This window comes from Lissotriton vulgaris, chromosome 2_1 (genome assembly GCF_964263255.1).
Source record: "Lissotriton vulgaris chromosome 2_1, aLisVul1.2, whole genome shotgun sequence".
In the NCBI taxonomy this organism is placed as follows: Eukaryota; Metazoa; Chordata; class Amphibia; order Caudata; family Salamandridae; genus Lissotriton; species Lissotriton vulgaris.
In genome coordinates, this window is record NC_141687.1 from 1,585,922,334 (window position 1) to 1,585,938,815 (window position 16,482).

The window sequence follows — 16,482 nt, forward strand, 5'->3', positions numbered from 1 at the left end:
GGTGGATGAAATGGGTGGCAAATGAGCATGAAAGATGGCAGGCACAAGGCAAAGGGAAAAGCAAAAAGCAAAAAAAAAGGCACAGAAAGGATCAAAGAAAGCGATGTAGACTAAAGGCCCAGAAAGGGTCAAAGAAAGCAAGACAGAATAAAGCCACAGGAAGGGTAAAAGAAAGTGAGTCAGAATAAAGGCACAGAAATGGTCAAAGAAAGAAAGGCAGTATAAAGTCACAGAAGGGAGGTCTAGTGCTCATTGGTGGAGTGGGGATATGGCCAAGGACCTGCTAAATGGGGTCAAGCTGTGGCCTCCAATAAGTAGGTCCTGGGAGGAGGGAGTGGCGCTGGGTGGTTGGGGGTCAGGGTGATAGGCAGGTGGGAGGCAGGAAGTCAGCGAAAAGGTGGCAAACAAGCGGAAAAGACGGCGGACACAAGAGAATGGAAGAAGCAAAAAGCGAGGCAAAAGGCACAGAAAGGATCAAAGAAAGTGAGACAGAATAAAGGCACAGAAAGAGTAAAGGGAAGTGAAGTAGAGTAAAGGCAAAGAATAGGCAAACCAAAGCAAGTCTAAGTAAAGGCACAGAAACGGTAAAAGAAAGCAAGATAAAATAAAGGCACAGAAAGGGTCAAAGAAAGTGAGGCTGAATAAAAGGCACAAAAAGGGTAAAAGAAAGCGAGGCAGAATAAAGGCCTGGAAGGGGGTTCGAATGCTCAGTGGTGGCACAGCGAGCTGGCCAAGTACTACTCGATATTAGGCAGAGCTTCAATGTATCTTGAAGTGAAGTTAACAATAGCAAATCTATAATTTTCTATACACATTTATGTTCAGAATATTTGGGTTCTTGATACTTAGCCCACAATATATTTTAGGACGATACTTCTACCCTCAATAATAGGACATACAACCATTGCCTAATGCCGTAGTAAACTCTGGTCTTGCCCAAAGCACTTTTGATGAAGTTGAAAAATTCCCATTTAGGCTGAGTTTAGCCCATGATAAAAAGTCAAATGATTCCACCTCCTCCCAGTGGATTTAATGACATTTATAGTCACCTTCATAGAAAAACAACACTTTTCCACTACACCACACAAAGAAGCAGCAGCTTTTACTGACCAAATATAATCTTTTTTGTAGCACAACATGTTTCTGAAATGCTTATGTTGAGGATGAATAAGCACTTGTCTTCTCTCATCCCTTGGATGCAATGAATAAAGAAGTAGTGTCCTTTTTTCATAAAGCTAAGAAGTCAACCAAATTACAGTAGAATTCTGAGCAGTCATGCCTCTTTAACCACCAAGGAGCTGGTTTATAATAACATGGTTGCCCTCATCTTCCTTCTGTTCTTTTGTCAAAGACTGCTTGCACTTGGAGAGCTGGGAGCAGAGAGATAGCATAATTGACCTTTTCTCAAGGCTCACATACTATTGGTACATGATTCAGCTTACATCTCTTTCACTCTCCCTCCGTCCTTCTGATTCCCCACTTTATCTTTGATCGACATAAGTGCCTCAAAGAAAGAAGGCTTGAAGAAGCAATAAGGGAGAGATATTAGGACTACATGAGTTTGAGGAAAGTGTGTGACACAGTAGTTGAGCAATGGTGCAATGGTTTTAAAGCAATCTCTCTTTTTTTCTTTTAATGATCATGGAATTTAATTCATAGTTAGACAATATTGTTTGCTGTGGGGGCATGGCCAACCAGAATGGCTGATAGGACGTGACTCCGATCGGCTCCTCTCCAGGCCCTGCAATGTTTACCCAGCCTACAGCACCTTAAGCACCCAAAATCTCCTCACCCAAAGGTTGAGGATGTCTGACGGTTAGAGGAGCCACCGGAGGCAATCTGGAAGCCCCGGAGTTCAAGTTTTAAGGAGGGAGCCTTCCAGCGATCAGAGCTCGCGGCGCCTCCAAAAATGCCAGGAACTCCTGATTCTGCTTCCAAATCATAGTGCGGTGGCCCGAGCCATAAGAGGAGCCCTGCGACACCCACAGAGGCAGCAAACATCGGACTGACTACTTTGCCGACCCCACAGTCGCCCTTGCAGCTCCTTTGGCTGTGCAAGACCAGCAGTGGCACCCGCAACTAGACGGTGATGCTCTAGGTCTGGACCCCCACCGGATAGAGGAGACCTTTGGGGGCACGGTGGCCATCAGCTCCTGTCAGTAAGTGGAGCACCAGGTTCGGAGAGAGGTGGGGGTTTCCCGAGTATGAGCAAGGACACTGGGAGCACTCGTTAGCAGACTGGTGCCTGACCTGAAGGTGGCGGTGGTCAGGCGTCATTTCACAGCCTTGTGGGGGAGCCGCAGGGTGAATCCCTGTATCGAGGATGCTGCCTCTGCTTCTGCCTTGGCCACCCTCTCAACGTGAATAGGGAGTTCACCCTCCAAGAAGTAAGTGCTACTAAGACAAGGTTCCTGAGGCAGGGAGCTCTGTGACTCCAGATCGGGAGGCATGTGGTAAGCCAAGCAGGGGGACTCACTGAGGCCCTTGGGGGCAGCGAGGCAATCAATCAATCAATCAGTGACACTTATAAAGCGCGCTACATACCCGTAGGGTCTCAAGGCGCTGGGGGGGGGGGGGGGGGGGGGAGGTGCCGCTACTGCTCGAACAGCCAGGTCTTCAGCTTCTTCCTGAAGGAGAGGTGGTCTTGGGTCAGGCGCAGGTCGGGAGGGAGGGAGTTCCAGGTCTTGGCGGCCAGGTAGGAGAAGGACCTTCCTCCTGTAGTCGCTCTTCGGATGCGGGGGACGGCGGCGAGGGCGTGGTTGGCTGATCGGAGGTGGCGTTTGGGAGCGTAGAAGTTGACTCGGCTGTTAAGGTAGCTCGGGCCTTGGTCGTGTAGGGCTTTGTGTGCGTGGGTGAGGAGGCGGAAGGTGATTCTTTTGTTGACGGGGAGCCAGTGAAGGTCTCTCAGATGTCCGGAGATGTGGCTGGTTCGTGGGATGTCGAGGATGAGTCTGGCTGAGGCGTTCTGGATCCGCTGGAGTCTCTTCTGGAGCTTGGCGGTGGTACCGGCGTAGAGGGCGTTGCCGTAGTCCAGTCGGCTGGTGACGAGGGCCTGGGTGACGGTCTTCCTGGTCTCGGTGGGGATCCACCAGAAGATCTTCCGTAGCATGCGTAGGATGTTGAAGCACGCCGAGGAGACGTTGTTGACTTGCCTGGTCATGGAGAGGGAGGAGTCCAGGATGAAGCCCAGGTTGCGTGCATGGTCTGTCGGTTTGGGTGCGGTGCCCAGGTCGGGAGGCCACCAGGAGTCGTCCCAGGCGGAGGGTGAGGGGCCCAGGATGAGGACCTCCGTCTTGTCCGAGTTCAGTTTCAGGCGGCTGGTCGTCATCCACTCGGCTACCTCTTTCATCCCTTCGTGCAGGTTGGCTCTGGCGGCGGTGGGGTCGTTGGTCAGGGAGAGGATCAGCTGGGTGTCGTCGGCGTAGGAGATTATGCTGAGGTTGTGTTTGCGTACGATGGCCGCGAGGGGGCTCATGTAGACGTTGAAGAGGGTGGGGCTCAGAGATGATCCTTGAGGGACGCCGCAGATGACTTCGGAGGCCTCTGACTTGAACGGAGGTAGGCGGACTCTCTGTGTTCTTCCGTTGAGGAAGGAGATGATCCATTCCAGCGCCTTGTCCTGGATTCCGATGTTGCTGAGGCGCCGTACTAGGGTGCGGTGGCAGACCGTGTCGAATGCCGCGGAGAGGTCTAGGAGGATGAGGGCCGCTGTTTCTCCATTGTCCATCAGGGTTCGGATGTCATCGGTGGCGGCGATGAGGGCGGTCTCGGTGCTGTGATTGGCACGGAAGCCGGACTGTGAGGGGTCGAGGGATCCGTTCGTCTCGAGGAAGGCGGCCATCTGCTTGTTGACGGTCTTCTCGATGACTTTGGCTGGAAACGGGAGGAGCGAGATGGGGCGGTAGTTCTTGAGGTCGGTGGGGTCCGCTGTTAGTTTCTTGAGTAGAGCGCTGAGTTCGGCGTGTTTCCAGCTCTCAGGGAAGATGGTGGTGTCGAAGGATGTGTTGATGATGTCTCGCAGGTGGGGTGCGATGACAGCGTCGGCCTTGTTGAAGACGTGGTGAGGGCAGGGGTCGGTCGGTGATCCGGAGTGGATGGAGTTCATCGTGCGCATGGTGTCTTCGGTGCTGATCGGGGTCCAGGCGTGGAGGGTGGTGGTGGGGGGTGGTAGGTCGGTCATGGTGTGCGTTGGTTGGTTGTAGAAGCTGTTGTGTATGTCCGCGATCTTGTTGTGGAAGTATGAAGCGAGGGAGTTGCAGAGGTCTTGCGATGGGGTGATGTCGTTGTTTCCTGCGCTGGGGTTGGAGAGCTCTTTCACGATGTTGAAGAGTTCCTTGCAGTTGTGTGCGTTGTTGTCCAACCGGTCCTTGAATGCTGTTTTCTTGGCGGCGCGGATCAGCTGGTGGTGTTTCCGGGTGGCAAGTTTGAAGGAGGTCCTGTTGTCCGGTGTCGGTTCCTTTCTCCAGACTTTCTCGAGGGCTCGGCAGTTCTTCTTGGAGCTCTTGAGTTCGTCGGTGAACCATGGCGCCTTCTTGCTGCCGGGTCTGCTAGGCGGGGTCCTCAGTGGGGCGAGTTCGTCCGCGCAGTTGCTGATCCACTTCGTGAGGTTGTCGGCGGCCTGGCTGGGGTTCGCTGAGCTGGCAGGAGGGTGCTGGCTCAGGGAGGTGGCGAGCTGGTCTGCTGTGATCTTGTTCCAGCTTCTGCGGGCGGCCTGTTGTTGGTGGTGGTGGGTCGTCGTTCTCTTGAAGGTGAAGTGGACGCAGCTGTGGTCCGTCCATTGGAGCTCTGTGGCGTGGCTGAAGTCGATGTCTGTGCTGGAAGAGAAGACTGCGTCGAGAGTGTGTCCTGCGAGGTGGGTGGGGGTGGACACCAGTTGCTTGAGTCCCAAGTTGGCGAGGTTGTCGAGCAGGGTGCTGGTGTTGCGGTCGTTGTTGTTCTCTAGGTGGAAGTTGAGGTCTCCCAGGAGGATGTAGTCAGCGGAGGGGAGGGCATGCGGGCTGACGAAGTCGGCGATGTCCTCGCTGAATTGTGTGCGTGGTCCAGGGGGTCGGTAGATCAGGGTGCCTCTGAGGGTGGTGTTCGGGTTGGTGTGGATCTGGAAATGCAGGTGTTCGGCGCTGGTCAGGGTGTTGTCGGTGCTGGTCGTGAGACGGATGGTGTTCCTGTGGATGATGGCGATTCCTCCTCCCATCTGGTTGGCGTTTCGGTCCCTCCGGACGATCTTGTAGCCCTCTGGGATAGCGATGGCGATGTCGGGAGCTGAAGAGGCGTTCATCCAGGTCTCCGTGAGGAAGGCAACGTCAGGGGCTGTGGCGTCTAGAAGGTTCCAGAGTTCGATGGCGTGTCTGTGGACGGAGCGGGTGTTGAGCAGGATGCACTTGAGGTGGGTGCTGCTGGTGTTCGACTTGGTGGGTGCTGGTGCGAGGCTGGTCCGGATGCAGGAGAACTTGCAGGCGTGGCAGCTGAAAGGTCCGTGGGTACGTCTTGGAGTGGCTTGATGGCATTCCGGGAGTCGGCCGGTGTTGAGAGCGATGAGGGTGGCGGCTGAGTACGTCAGGCGGGTAGGTCGGGGTCTTCGGGGGCCAGGGGTGGCACAGACGACACCCCTCCCCAGGCATCCCTGGTCAGCGGAGCCGAGAGCAGGAGCGGATAGAAAGGGGCTGCGGCAAGTTGAGGTCAAACTGATCGGAGGTGGTCCCTGGGCCTTGGGAGATGGGTTTCTGGTGAAGAGCGATCCGGGCGACAGCTGGCAAACTCCAGGCAGTGAGCCCCCAGCTGAGGAGCCTGAGCAGTTATCTACACCCCATCAGGAAGATAGCTTGACCCAGCAGTGGCCTGTGCTGTCATCGCTGCTTGCACAACTTCCCACCCGAGAGGTACTCCCAGCCTATGCAGGGGCACAGTGATGGGGTGACAGGACAAACCCCAATTCCCCCCAGGTGTGGGGGTTATTCTCCTTCCAACTGCGGAGCAGCCCCGACCAAGCAGAGTGCGTAGGTCCCTATACCACCCAAAAAAAGTGCAACCCACAAAGGTCTCCAGCTTCTTTACCCACAGTCCTAAAGGTTCGGGCAGTGAAGGGGTGGCGCACCCAGATGAAGCGATCGCACTCACTCAGGAGGATTTGATGGCCTCACTGCATGAATTCAAACAAGAACTTAGAGACGACATCAAGGCTGACATGGGAGCCTCTTTCGATGTGTTCAAGGTTGAAATGGGGGGGTGACTGGTGTCACTGCAGGGGGATTTTGATTCAATAGGACCTGGAAGCACAATTTCAGGAACTGGAGGATCATGTAAGTCCTTTCAAGGCCTACTCTCATGACTTGAGCTCCCAGCCTAAAGCCATGGTGTTTCGATGTGAGGACCATGAGTATCTCTCCCAATGGGACAACATTCGGGTGAGGGGCCTGAAAGAAGGTTGCAAAGGTACCGATCTGAAAGCCTTCATGGTGGGTCTCTTTTTGACGGTGCTGGGAGACTCTGAACTGGAGGTGCGTCTTGAGCGGGTCCACAGAGTGGGGCCCCATGCTGCAGGTGAAGCCAAGAATCCCAGGGACGTCCTAGAAAAATTCAGCTTCTTCAAAATCAAGGAGCGGCTTCTCCAGAAAGCACGAGGAACTGACAAGGTATCCTTCTAGTGCGCAACATTCTTTCTTTACCAGAATGTAGCCCAAGCCACACTTGCCAGACAACAGATATTCCGCCCAGTCACAATGGCGCTAAGAGACCGCAAGACGAAATATAGATGGACTTACCCCTTTGGATTAGCCTTCTCCCTATATAAAAAGAACTATCACTGCACTGAGTTGGAGGAGGCATCATCTATTCTGGGTATCGAGTTGCCAGCTCCAACCCAAGCGTCATATTCAAGAGCGATGGAAGAATCAACGGGTCCAAGGAAACAAGGGGTCCCTGGGCTACAGCAGCGGAGGGTTGTCAAGAACACTACGGGTTGATGAGGGATCTGCTCCCCGCTGTACACATGACGTACTGCATGCAGGAGCCTTGACTGGGTTTGCTTCTGGTGGCTCCTGACAGGGCCTCAGACTCCTGTCCTTCGGATATCACTCACTTTGACGATTAAAGCTGAGATGGGGGGATTGTGGCAAGGGTGCTCCAGCCTCATTGTCACTGAGGGTTTTTCCTAGCTCTTATCATGCAGGTGCCTATGTAACAGGTAAATGGGTCTTGTAGGCAGAATTTGGACTGCCCCAGATAATGCTCAATTTATGGTTCTCAGCGACAGAGAACCCATAAACTTACAGTTATGGTTTGTTTTTGTTTCTGTTTGTGTTGTTTGGGTGTGACAGTTCTTAATGTTTTCATTTTAGATTGCTGTGCTATGACGGGAGGGGAGAGGTGGGAGTGGGAGAGTAGCGTTCCTCAGAGCTCAATGGGTGCAACAAGCGGAGGGGTCGAGCACTAGCTGATGGGTGTTAACTGCTTAACAAGGAATGTAAAGGTCTTAATTACCCTAAAAAACTGAACCAGGTTTGGAAATTCTTACATGATCACCAGATTAAAATAGCTGCCCTGCAGGAGACACATCTCCCGCACAAAGAGGAACTGCGCTTTAAGCATAGGGCCTATCCACTGATTTTCCGTTCCTCTGCACACGAAACACAATGGGGTGGTGCTCATTTTTCAAACCTCTGTACCATTTCATCACCATGACACTAAATCGGATAAAGAGGGGAGATTTGTGATGGTTTGGGGAGAGCTGCGGGGGCAGACCTGCACCATAGCCACGATTTATGCTCCCAACAGAGGGCAACACAGCTTTCTGTTCTCTTTTTTAGCCACACTAGAGGGGTTTGCAAGGGGGACATGCTACTGTTCGGGTTATTCATCCTGAAGTGGAACTTGGTGTTGGATACCTCACACTCCCAGAGGGCGACAGGGGGGATATTCAGCAAAACACTAAAGGAAGCTCTGATGGGGTTGGGACTAGTAGACACCTGGAGGACGACTCATACCACGACCCGGGATTATTCTTTTTGTCACATTCACATAGGACATACTCTAGGATTGACCATGCATTGACGGGATCCTAATTTCACCCGGTTTGCCTCTCGGATTATGCCCCTCTAGAGCTGGTTCGTGACTGGCCTGCCTCATGCTCCAAACTCACCAGGTGGTATTTTCCCAACTTCGTATGTAGAGACAGGCTCCTTAGGGACGATTTGAGAAAAGCAATTACAGAATTCTTGACCTCAACGACCCGGAGCAAACCTCTCTAGCCAATATTTGGGACACCTTCAAGGCATTTATTAGGGGGAAGTGCATTGAACTAGAGGCTATGCTCAAGGCGCAATGCAAGGGAGAACTCCTTCTTCTCGAGTGTGAGCTTCGCTCTGCTGAGAATGACCACAAGTCTAATTCTTCGGCACAAACCCTCCATAAGGATACACACATTACAGGGAAGCTTCAAGGTATTTATACTAATGGGGCTGAGAAGACCCTCTTACAACTACAAGCCCACAATTATGAGGGAGGGAACAAGATGGGTTCACTGTCAGCAACGGGTGTGGAAGGAGAAGGACTACATCATGTGCATAGTCAATGGGAGGTGGGTCTCTCACCAGAGTGAACTGGGGAAGGCAAAGACTTTTGGGCACTTACCAATCCATGTACATTGCAGACCACCTAAACACACAAGTTCAGGATCAATACTTGGAGGAACTTTCCCTGCCCCAGGTTCCAACCTCCACCAATGAGGAATTAAGTAGCCACATTACAGCTGAGGAGGTCCAAAAGGCGATCGGTTAACTTAAGCTCCAAAAAGCACTTGGTCCTGACAGCCTTAATGCCCACATCTATCATACATTTGCTAAGGAACCTGTCCCCTGCCTGGTGAAGCTTTTCAATCATATCACTGCCACACACAAGGTGATGCCTTCGATGGGCGAGGTGCTTATCTCCGTCATTCCCAAATAAGGGAAGACCCCTCCAAATGCGCTTCTTACCGACTTATAGCACTCCTAAATCTGGACGCCAAGCTTTACTCCAAAATCTTGGCAGCCCGCCTGTAAAACATCATGCCGTTCCTCGTGCAGCTTGACCAATCAGGCTTTATCAAGGGGAGGCAGACCCATGATAACCTCCGAAGAGTAGGTCACATGATTGAGAAAGCACAGAGTAAGACCATCCCTGCAATACTTCTCTCGCTCAATGCGGAGAAGGCCTTTGAATGGGTCGACTGGGCCTTTTTGACGTGCACCCTATGTCGGTTTGGCTTTGCTCTGACATTCATCCGCATAGTCCGGGCGAATTATTGCACACCACGCTCAAGGGTCATGGTAAATGGGGTCACCTCAGAAACTTTTCACCTCTCAAAAGGCACCTGTCAGGGGTGCCCTTTATCCCCCCTCCTATTTATGCTCAGCATAGAACCCTTCACGGAGCACATTCGATCTAACCTGGACATAGGGGGGTACCATTTGGCACATATTAGCACAAGATATCCCTATTTACAGATGACGTGCTTCTCCCAGTTACAAGGACGCAATCCTCTCTCCCAGCAATCCAGTCTGAGCTTGTGTCCTATAACCAGGCCTCGGGCTTCAAGGTGAACCTCTCAAAATCCTTCCTCCTTAATCTGACGGTGCCTAAGGAATCCATGTGGGCTATTGCAGGTGTGACCCCCTTCCGGAGTTCGCACAAAGACATTACTTACCTGTGCATCAAACACACCCTCAAACTGGAGAACCTCTATGGAGCTAACTACCCTCCTCTTGTACATCAGCTTAAAGCTGATTTGATCAGAATGGACAACATGTGTTGAAATGGGGTTTTCCCCAAAAGCCGTTTAAGTTATAAAGATATGATTGTGGCAAAAAATGCTGCACAATCAGAGATTTAGGATCTACACTGGTATTCCTTCCAGTCATGTATCTGACAACGTAATGTGAATTTCCCCAGCATGGCCAATTCACCATTGTAGAATTGCATGCCTGTACAATTTAAGATTGATGAGAGACAGACAGGATGTACAGTTGCACATTTCTGTCTTTTTTTTGCTCTTCTGAGAAATTATATTCATGCTAAAGAAACCACTTCCTCGACAGCTCCATGAAGTTTCGGGTATTCAGTTTCTCTTCTGGCCCTGCAAAGATATTTATTCCAGACACTGACTAGTTCACATCTCTGGCCATTCTCTGTGCATGAAAGAGTCGTAGAGGTGTTTTGAATGTTAACAAACGTGCATGTTTGTCAGAGTTCATGCACTCACAAGAGGAACTATGGCATTCATTCTTTGTGTGGGAGTTCCTCGAGCATAATTGTACATTGTTGTTATACAACTCAACAGGAAAAAGTTAATTTATGTCCTCCAGGTCACCTTTTCTAAATACCTAATAGATGAAAATCCAACCACTTCATGGTGGGAAACGGTCAATATTAAAGGTTTATGTCTAAAAATGCTTAGATCTCTTCTATAAAGTAATGTTTCATGCAATACAAAGATGGAAGGCATAGGATAACAAAGCTTATATAACGGATCGCAAACCGTACCACACATTTCAGGAACTTCGTCAGAATTGTCTCCACAGTCATCTTCTCCATCACATAACCAAGTGCGTAGCTTACATCTGGTATTATTACACAGAAACTCATCACTTCTGCACATATTTCCCCCTGTAACAAAGGCAAAAGGTGATTGATACAAAAGTTCTTTGTCCTATCCAAAAATATCAATTTACTTTTTATAAGCAGGGTTTGGCTTTGAGGTAGCAATATCTGACGATTTCTAACTTAACATTCCTGCTATTGACAATTTAGTAATGTTGTGCATGTACCTGTTCCATGCATATTCACTCCTAATACCCGACAAATTGAAAACATGTTTTTGTTTGAATACACTAATGGCTAGTAGCAAATAATTAGAGTGTAAAAAACACACGCTGATCGTTTAGGAAGAACAAAGAAAGATAGTGGTCATAAATATGCACTTGAAATATGTGAATCTCTTTTAAGGGCATTTCTACTTCTAGACAATTACATTGTGTAAAAAAGGGTAATTTTGTGTTTTAAGACATTGAAATGGTGCACAGAATCATGCTCAAAACAACATTTAAAAGTCACACGTGGGCCAGGTGAATACTTGGCAGCTATGAACATGCTGCAGAATGAAATTACAACCACTATATTCCATTGCCAGTCACTTACCGACTTTCTATATATGGTAATTAATTACATGTTTTCAGTTAATGGGTAATTTTTGTTGCAATCCAAGACCTCAAAATCTTTAACCTGTACTGGTTTGGGTGAAGTTTGTAGCATTGTTCCCCTCAGAGTGATGGTCTCAAACATTATGTTAAAGATGATATTACAAATGTTATCGTTGATGATATCCCTTTGTGAAAGAAATACCGAATCAGAGTGCACCTAACCTACTATATCCTAGAAGTCATAGTGCATGGTTTTGCTATTGCCCTGTGGGAAGCCCTGTCACACAGGGCGACTTTTAGCTAATCCTGAGATCCACTTCTTGCAAATTTGCCATGCCAAAATTCAGTAGCGGGACGGTTTAGCCATTTTTCATGCTGTCAGCCGATTCATCACAAAGACAGCACTGCATGATCTTTAGCCATGGCTATCTGGCTATTGCTACAGAAGATAGCATTTCGCAACTCCAAGCTAATTACTCCTATTATCATTGTCCTGAGAATGACCCAGCAGAGTGTCATGCTTTGTAGCCCCAGAGCCATTGGACATGGAATTTGACTATTCTCAACTAGCTGTCAGAGCAGGCAATGGCATTGGACCACACACTGTGCCAGCCCCCACTTTGTCTGGAGTCTGTAGAGAATGATCTACTAGGCATAGTATGTGCCTTTCAGCCACCCACAGCCAGTCAGTGGCCCATGCAGGTAAAGGAGGTGGTCGGTGGGGCGGGACGGGGTGGCGGTGTAAGTGACAAATGGCAGAATTGGGAAGATAAAATAAATAAATAAAACCACTTACCTTGCCCTAGCTGCATCGCTGAGTCGCAATGCAGCAAGCACAAGGGAAGTGTTTTTTATTTTCCTTATTCTGTTTGTCACTTCCACCCCCCACCCTGCCTTGGCCCACCGTGCTTAACAGCACGGGACGCCACTGCCGACAGCACCAGTCCACCAACTTCTCGATCATTTTGGTGCAGGGGGGATCGTTTGTCCATGCACTGTGCTCACCTTTCCTACCTGCTGAATCTGCATGGTCAAGGCAAGAAGATCCTAGGCAAACAATCAGCAATAAACTTTCCAAGATTAACCTTTTAGGGACATGCTTTTTTTTATTTTTTCTATGCAGAATCCTCTTACAAAGTCAAATTAAAGCAGAAACAATGCAAACACCTTTTGTACTAGAACCAAACTCTGAAGGGGTTAGGGAATGCATTGCACAGTACACATTGGTAAAAGTCAAGAGTTCAGGTGAGGGTTATAGTTAAGAGTAGGGTGAAGCTTATGTCTATGATAGGGTCACTGGCTTAAAGGCACATTAATACCAACGCCACTCACCTTTATTTTTAACAGAAAAAATCAGGTCAATTGTTTGAGCACTGTTGGAAAGAACAGGATGACTCAGTATCACTTTTCAGGTATAGCAGGGCACTTCTGCCCACTTGGAGTAGCCGCAAAGTCCTTACTGCTAGATGTGCATACAAGTCCCACATCTGCATTGTCCCTCGAAACATACTTCCATCAATAGGTCCTCAGACTGATGTTGAAAACGGCTGAGGATATTTAAATCTGAACAGTCACTAATATTCCTCAATTACTTTGGAAAAGTAGCCTACACATGTGGGCAGCTAAACCTTTCAAAATAAAAGTATTGAAAAATACTGAATGTAAATACAACCAATTTGGGAAAAAAAGCACTGAGAGGCAATTGGTCTCATCCTGCATGCCATTACTTAGCTTGTTTCTGTACTTAATACCAAAACTCCCTAAGGGAGTTAAATGGAGAATGTTTCAGTCCTCCCAACTCCATATATATCTCCGCCACTTTCTGATACAATTTCCAAAAACATGTCAATGTTGAGCAAGAAATACCTATTGAAAGGTTTTTTTTATACCTGTAAAAACGGTCAATCTTATTGACAAGACAGAAAAAAACATAGCGTGAGATCTAATGACAACCACACTTCTATAAACTGCTGGTAAACTATATGTGTTATTTCCCATCAAAAATGCAAACAATGGTATAAGCCGATTTATGAAGTAAGCTTTGATAGACACTGATTCCTTGCATTGGCCTCTCCTCCTCATTAAAAATTATGTTTGAAGCATTATGCACTTTTTACTTGTACTAGTGTATTTCCTTTTTTGTTATGTGCCTGTTTTCTTCAGACATGTAACTAGGGGCACTAGTAAGAATAGACAACGAACAGTGAAATGGATTTGTGATCGACCTATGCTCAGTAAATATGGGACCATAGACGCCATCTACAAACATTCCTTCAAAAGATCCATGAGTACTCATTTTGTATGTGAACATCTTATAGATCAACTCATTGTTTTTAAAATGCATGGATTTACTTGTGTATAATAAATCAGATGAATTGTTTAATGAAAAGAAGACAGTCTAACCTCATGGATTATTAAACCGCTAAAAGTTACTATAACAATGTATGTATGTGTTCTCAATTTATTTTGTAATGTTAGAGTTGTTAGACAGGCATCATTGTATGAAAATATCTCCTAGCACTGCTTGGAATATTTCTTTGATGCTTTCAGAATTATCTTGAGGGTAACATCGGTACTCAGACAACGGGGCATGGCCTTATGTGAACAGAGTCAGGTCGGATCTTTCAAGCTCCCGGTCTAACTCTTCAATCCCATGTCATTCTATGGCTCGCCTGGGCTGAGGTTGCTGAAAACCTCAGCCCAGACCTTGCTGAGGTGGTGGCTCCTGGATGGGGTCTGAAACACAGATTCACCTCTTTTTCATGTGGCGGAGCAGGCAGCGTAGCTTGCGACGCATGTGCGCTGCAAGATGGTGGGGGTGCCGTCGCAAAGAGGTCATGCCATGGATAAGAGCTGAGGTCCGGAATACTTCCCCCCTGAACAAAATGGAGGGGAGATCCTTCACTGCTGATCCTGACTCTGGTGCGCCATCCGGTGAGAGGATGGTGAGGCTCGCCCACCAAAGAGAGCCGGAGGGAGGAAGATAAGCCCCAGAATGAGTGCCTGCAACAAGACAGGCCATGACAGTGTGATGAGAGCAGCACAGAGATAAAGGGTCTTCCCTACCAGGAGTGACAGACTCTAGAGGACCAGAGGATCTGGTGAGGCTTAGGTGCAGGAAACAATGATGGCTGCTCTAAGGCAGCCTGGCCTGGCCTGATCTGAGATGCTGTGGGACCACACACAGACAGAGGAGATGTGAATCAAGGAGCAACAACAGCGCCCCAGGAGAGTAGCAGGAGCAGTGATGTCAAACTGGGAGCAATTGCCTTTGTGAGCCCCCCATGAAGGAAAGAGGTGAGCTTTAGGGTTAGCCTAAACCTGGATAGAGGATTGGCTTGCTCACACTGTGTGAGCAGCAGCCTCCCTGGTTCTTCAACTGAACTCCTGCGCCCAGATGGATCAGCTGCACCCCCAGTACCTTAAGACTCTCATGGGTGAATGGTAGTGCTATATACACCCCTGATTGATTAACTGATTGAGGGGACTGGAAAAGCGATGACCCCTGCCTTGGAGACTGGAATTCAGGAGGGCCACCCTGGGGACTTTGCACAAGCTACTGGACCCTGGTGGGGATGCTGCTAGCTATCTGGAGGATTAGAACTCTTGTTAATGGTGGGGTTGCGGTAACCTTCTTACCCTTGGTTTGAGCATTAAGCTGGGGTGCTGCCCATGAGTCCAAACTGATTGTTGGGCCTTAGACATGAGTGTGCCCTAATATTGCTTCCCCTGCTGATGCTTGGTGCAAAGGGAGAAAAGAGGTTACTAGCTCAGCACTGGATCCTGGAGAGGTATGCCTACACCCTGGGAATCCTAGTGGTCTAGAGAACTGAAGGCTGGGCCGACTGGACCTGGGATTGGAGGCTCCTGCTGGAAAGAATCCTATAAGCCCACAAGGGGAGACATCGTGGGGAAGGCCTCAAAGAAGACTGAGGTGGATCCCTGCCAAACCCCCACATCATGAGTCAACAACATGGAGGATGGTAGGCTCTGCCCCAGCTGTAGGTCACAAGGGGACAATGTTGGATGATATCCTACAGGCAATTACTGACTACCAGAAAGCTTTTGAGTTAAAGATGGACACAGTTGTGGCGGATCTAGGGATTTTGGGGGATGGCCACTGGTGCCTGGCAGAAAGAGTCATGGCCATAGAGTGAACTATGAATGAAATATGAATGAAATATCCCCAGAAGTGAAGACCATAGTGGGGTGACTAGAAACCATGGAAGGAAAAGTAAAAACTCTGGAATATAAGGCTGAAGATGCCAAACACAGTGACTGCAGAAACAATATCCAGGTGATAGGTCTTCAGGAGCGTACTAAGGGATACAATGTGCTGGGGTTTCCAGAAAACTGGCTAAAAACAGAGGTGGCACTTGAGGGCCTGTCCCCCTTCTTTGCAATGGAAAGGGCGCATCAAGTACCAATGTGATGCTCGCCACTGGGGGCAGCCAAATTACTCCATCATAAAGATTAGGAGGATCAAATTCTGTTCAAGGCCAAGCTCAGAGGGGATCTGCGGATTGACAACCATATGATCATGCTGTACCTAGATTTTACTAGAGACATCCAGAAGCAGCAGGCCACATTCCGGAAAGCTAAAAATTGCCTCTGCCAGATGCAGGTTCAGTATGCAATGTTCTTCTCAGCAGGATTCTAGGTGGCCGCGGAGGATGGTGTGCAGTTTTTTTCCCTCATCGCTAAATGCTAAATGCTTGGGAATGGATAGTTGGCTGCCCGCACTCAGCAACTCTCCCCAGTACCACTGGGATATCAACCTCCCAGAGATCATCTAGGGGAAAGCGTAAGTAGTGGTAGTCAAGTGATACCTTCTAAAATGCAGGCACAGCAAGAACAATTGAAAGCAGTGGGAGTGGCATGAATCAGGAGTGTGGTAGGGAAGAGCCATCCCTCAATGGCGGGTGATCATGGGACTAGAGACATTGATTCTGACAAGTTCTCGATATCTACAGTGGGCTAAGATGTTGCATTGCCCTGAGTGATGCCCCACACAGTGGATGATCCCCTTTGAATCCTTCTGGAGTTCCCAGATTGCAGGTTATTGTTCTGGAGGATTCACAGGGGGGCAAGTGACTTCAGAGATGTCAGTATGAGGATGTTTGAAAAGGATATACATGGATGAAGTGATGTGAGGTCAGGAGGCACATGCACAGATGTTCGCCCCCTTATCTAGTTCGAGAATGTCGACTGCACTTGTGGCCAGAGTTGTGATGATGGTTTGAAGGGTGAGACTTACCTTCTTGTCCTTGGGTTGGGGTGTTGGAAGTGTTTTGTGTTTAGTTAGGTTCAG

The 16,482-nt window shown here is 48.9% G+C and overlaps 1 protein-coding gene across 1 annotated transcript in view; it reads right to left on the reverse strand.

Annotated features, from left to right (window-relative positions):
- The window catches only part of LRP1B (LDL receptor related protein 1B), a 3,669,685-nt gene that overhangs the window by 366,309 nt on the left and 3,286,894 nt on the right, over positions 1-16,482 (reverse strand). The window contains exon 73 of the mRNA XM_086955170.1: positions 10,516-10,638. Within this exon, the coding sequence (XP_086811296.1) occupies positions 10,516-10,638 (123 nt within the window). The remainder of the gene's footprint in view (positions 1-10,515; positions 10,639-16,482) is intronic.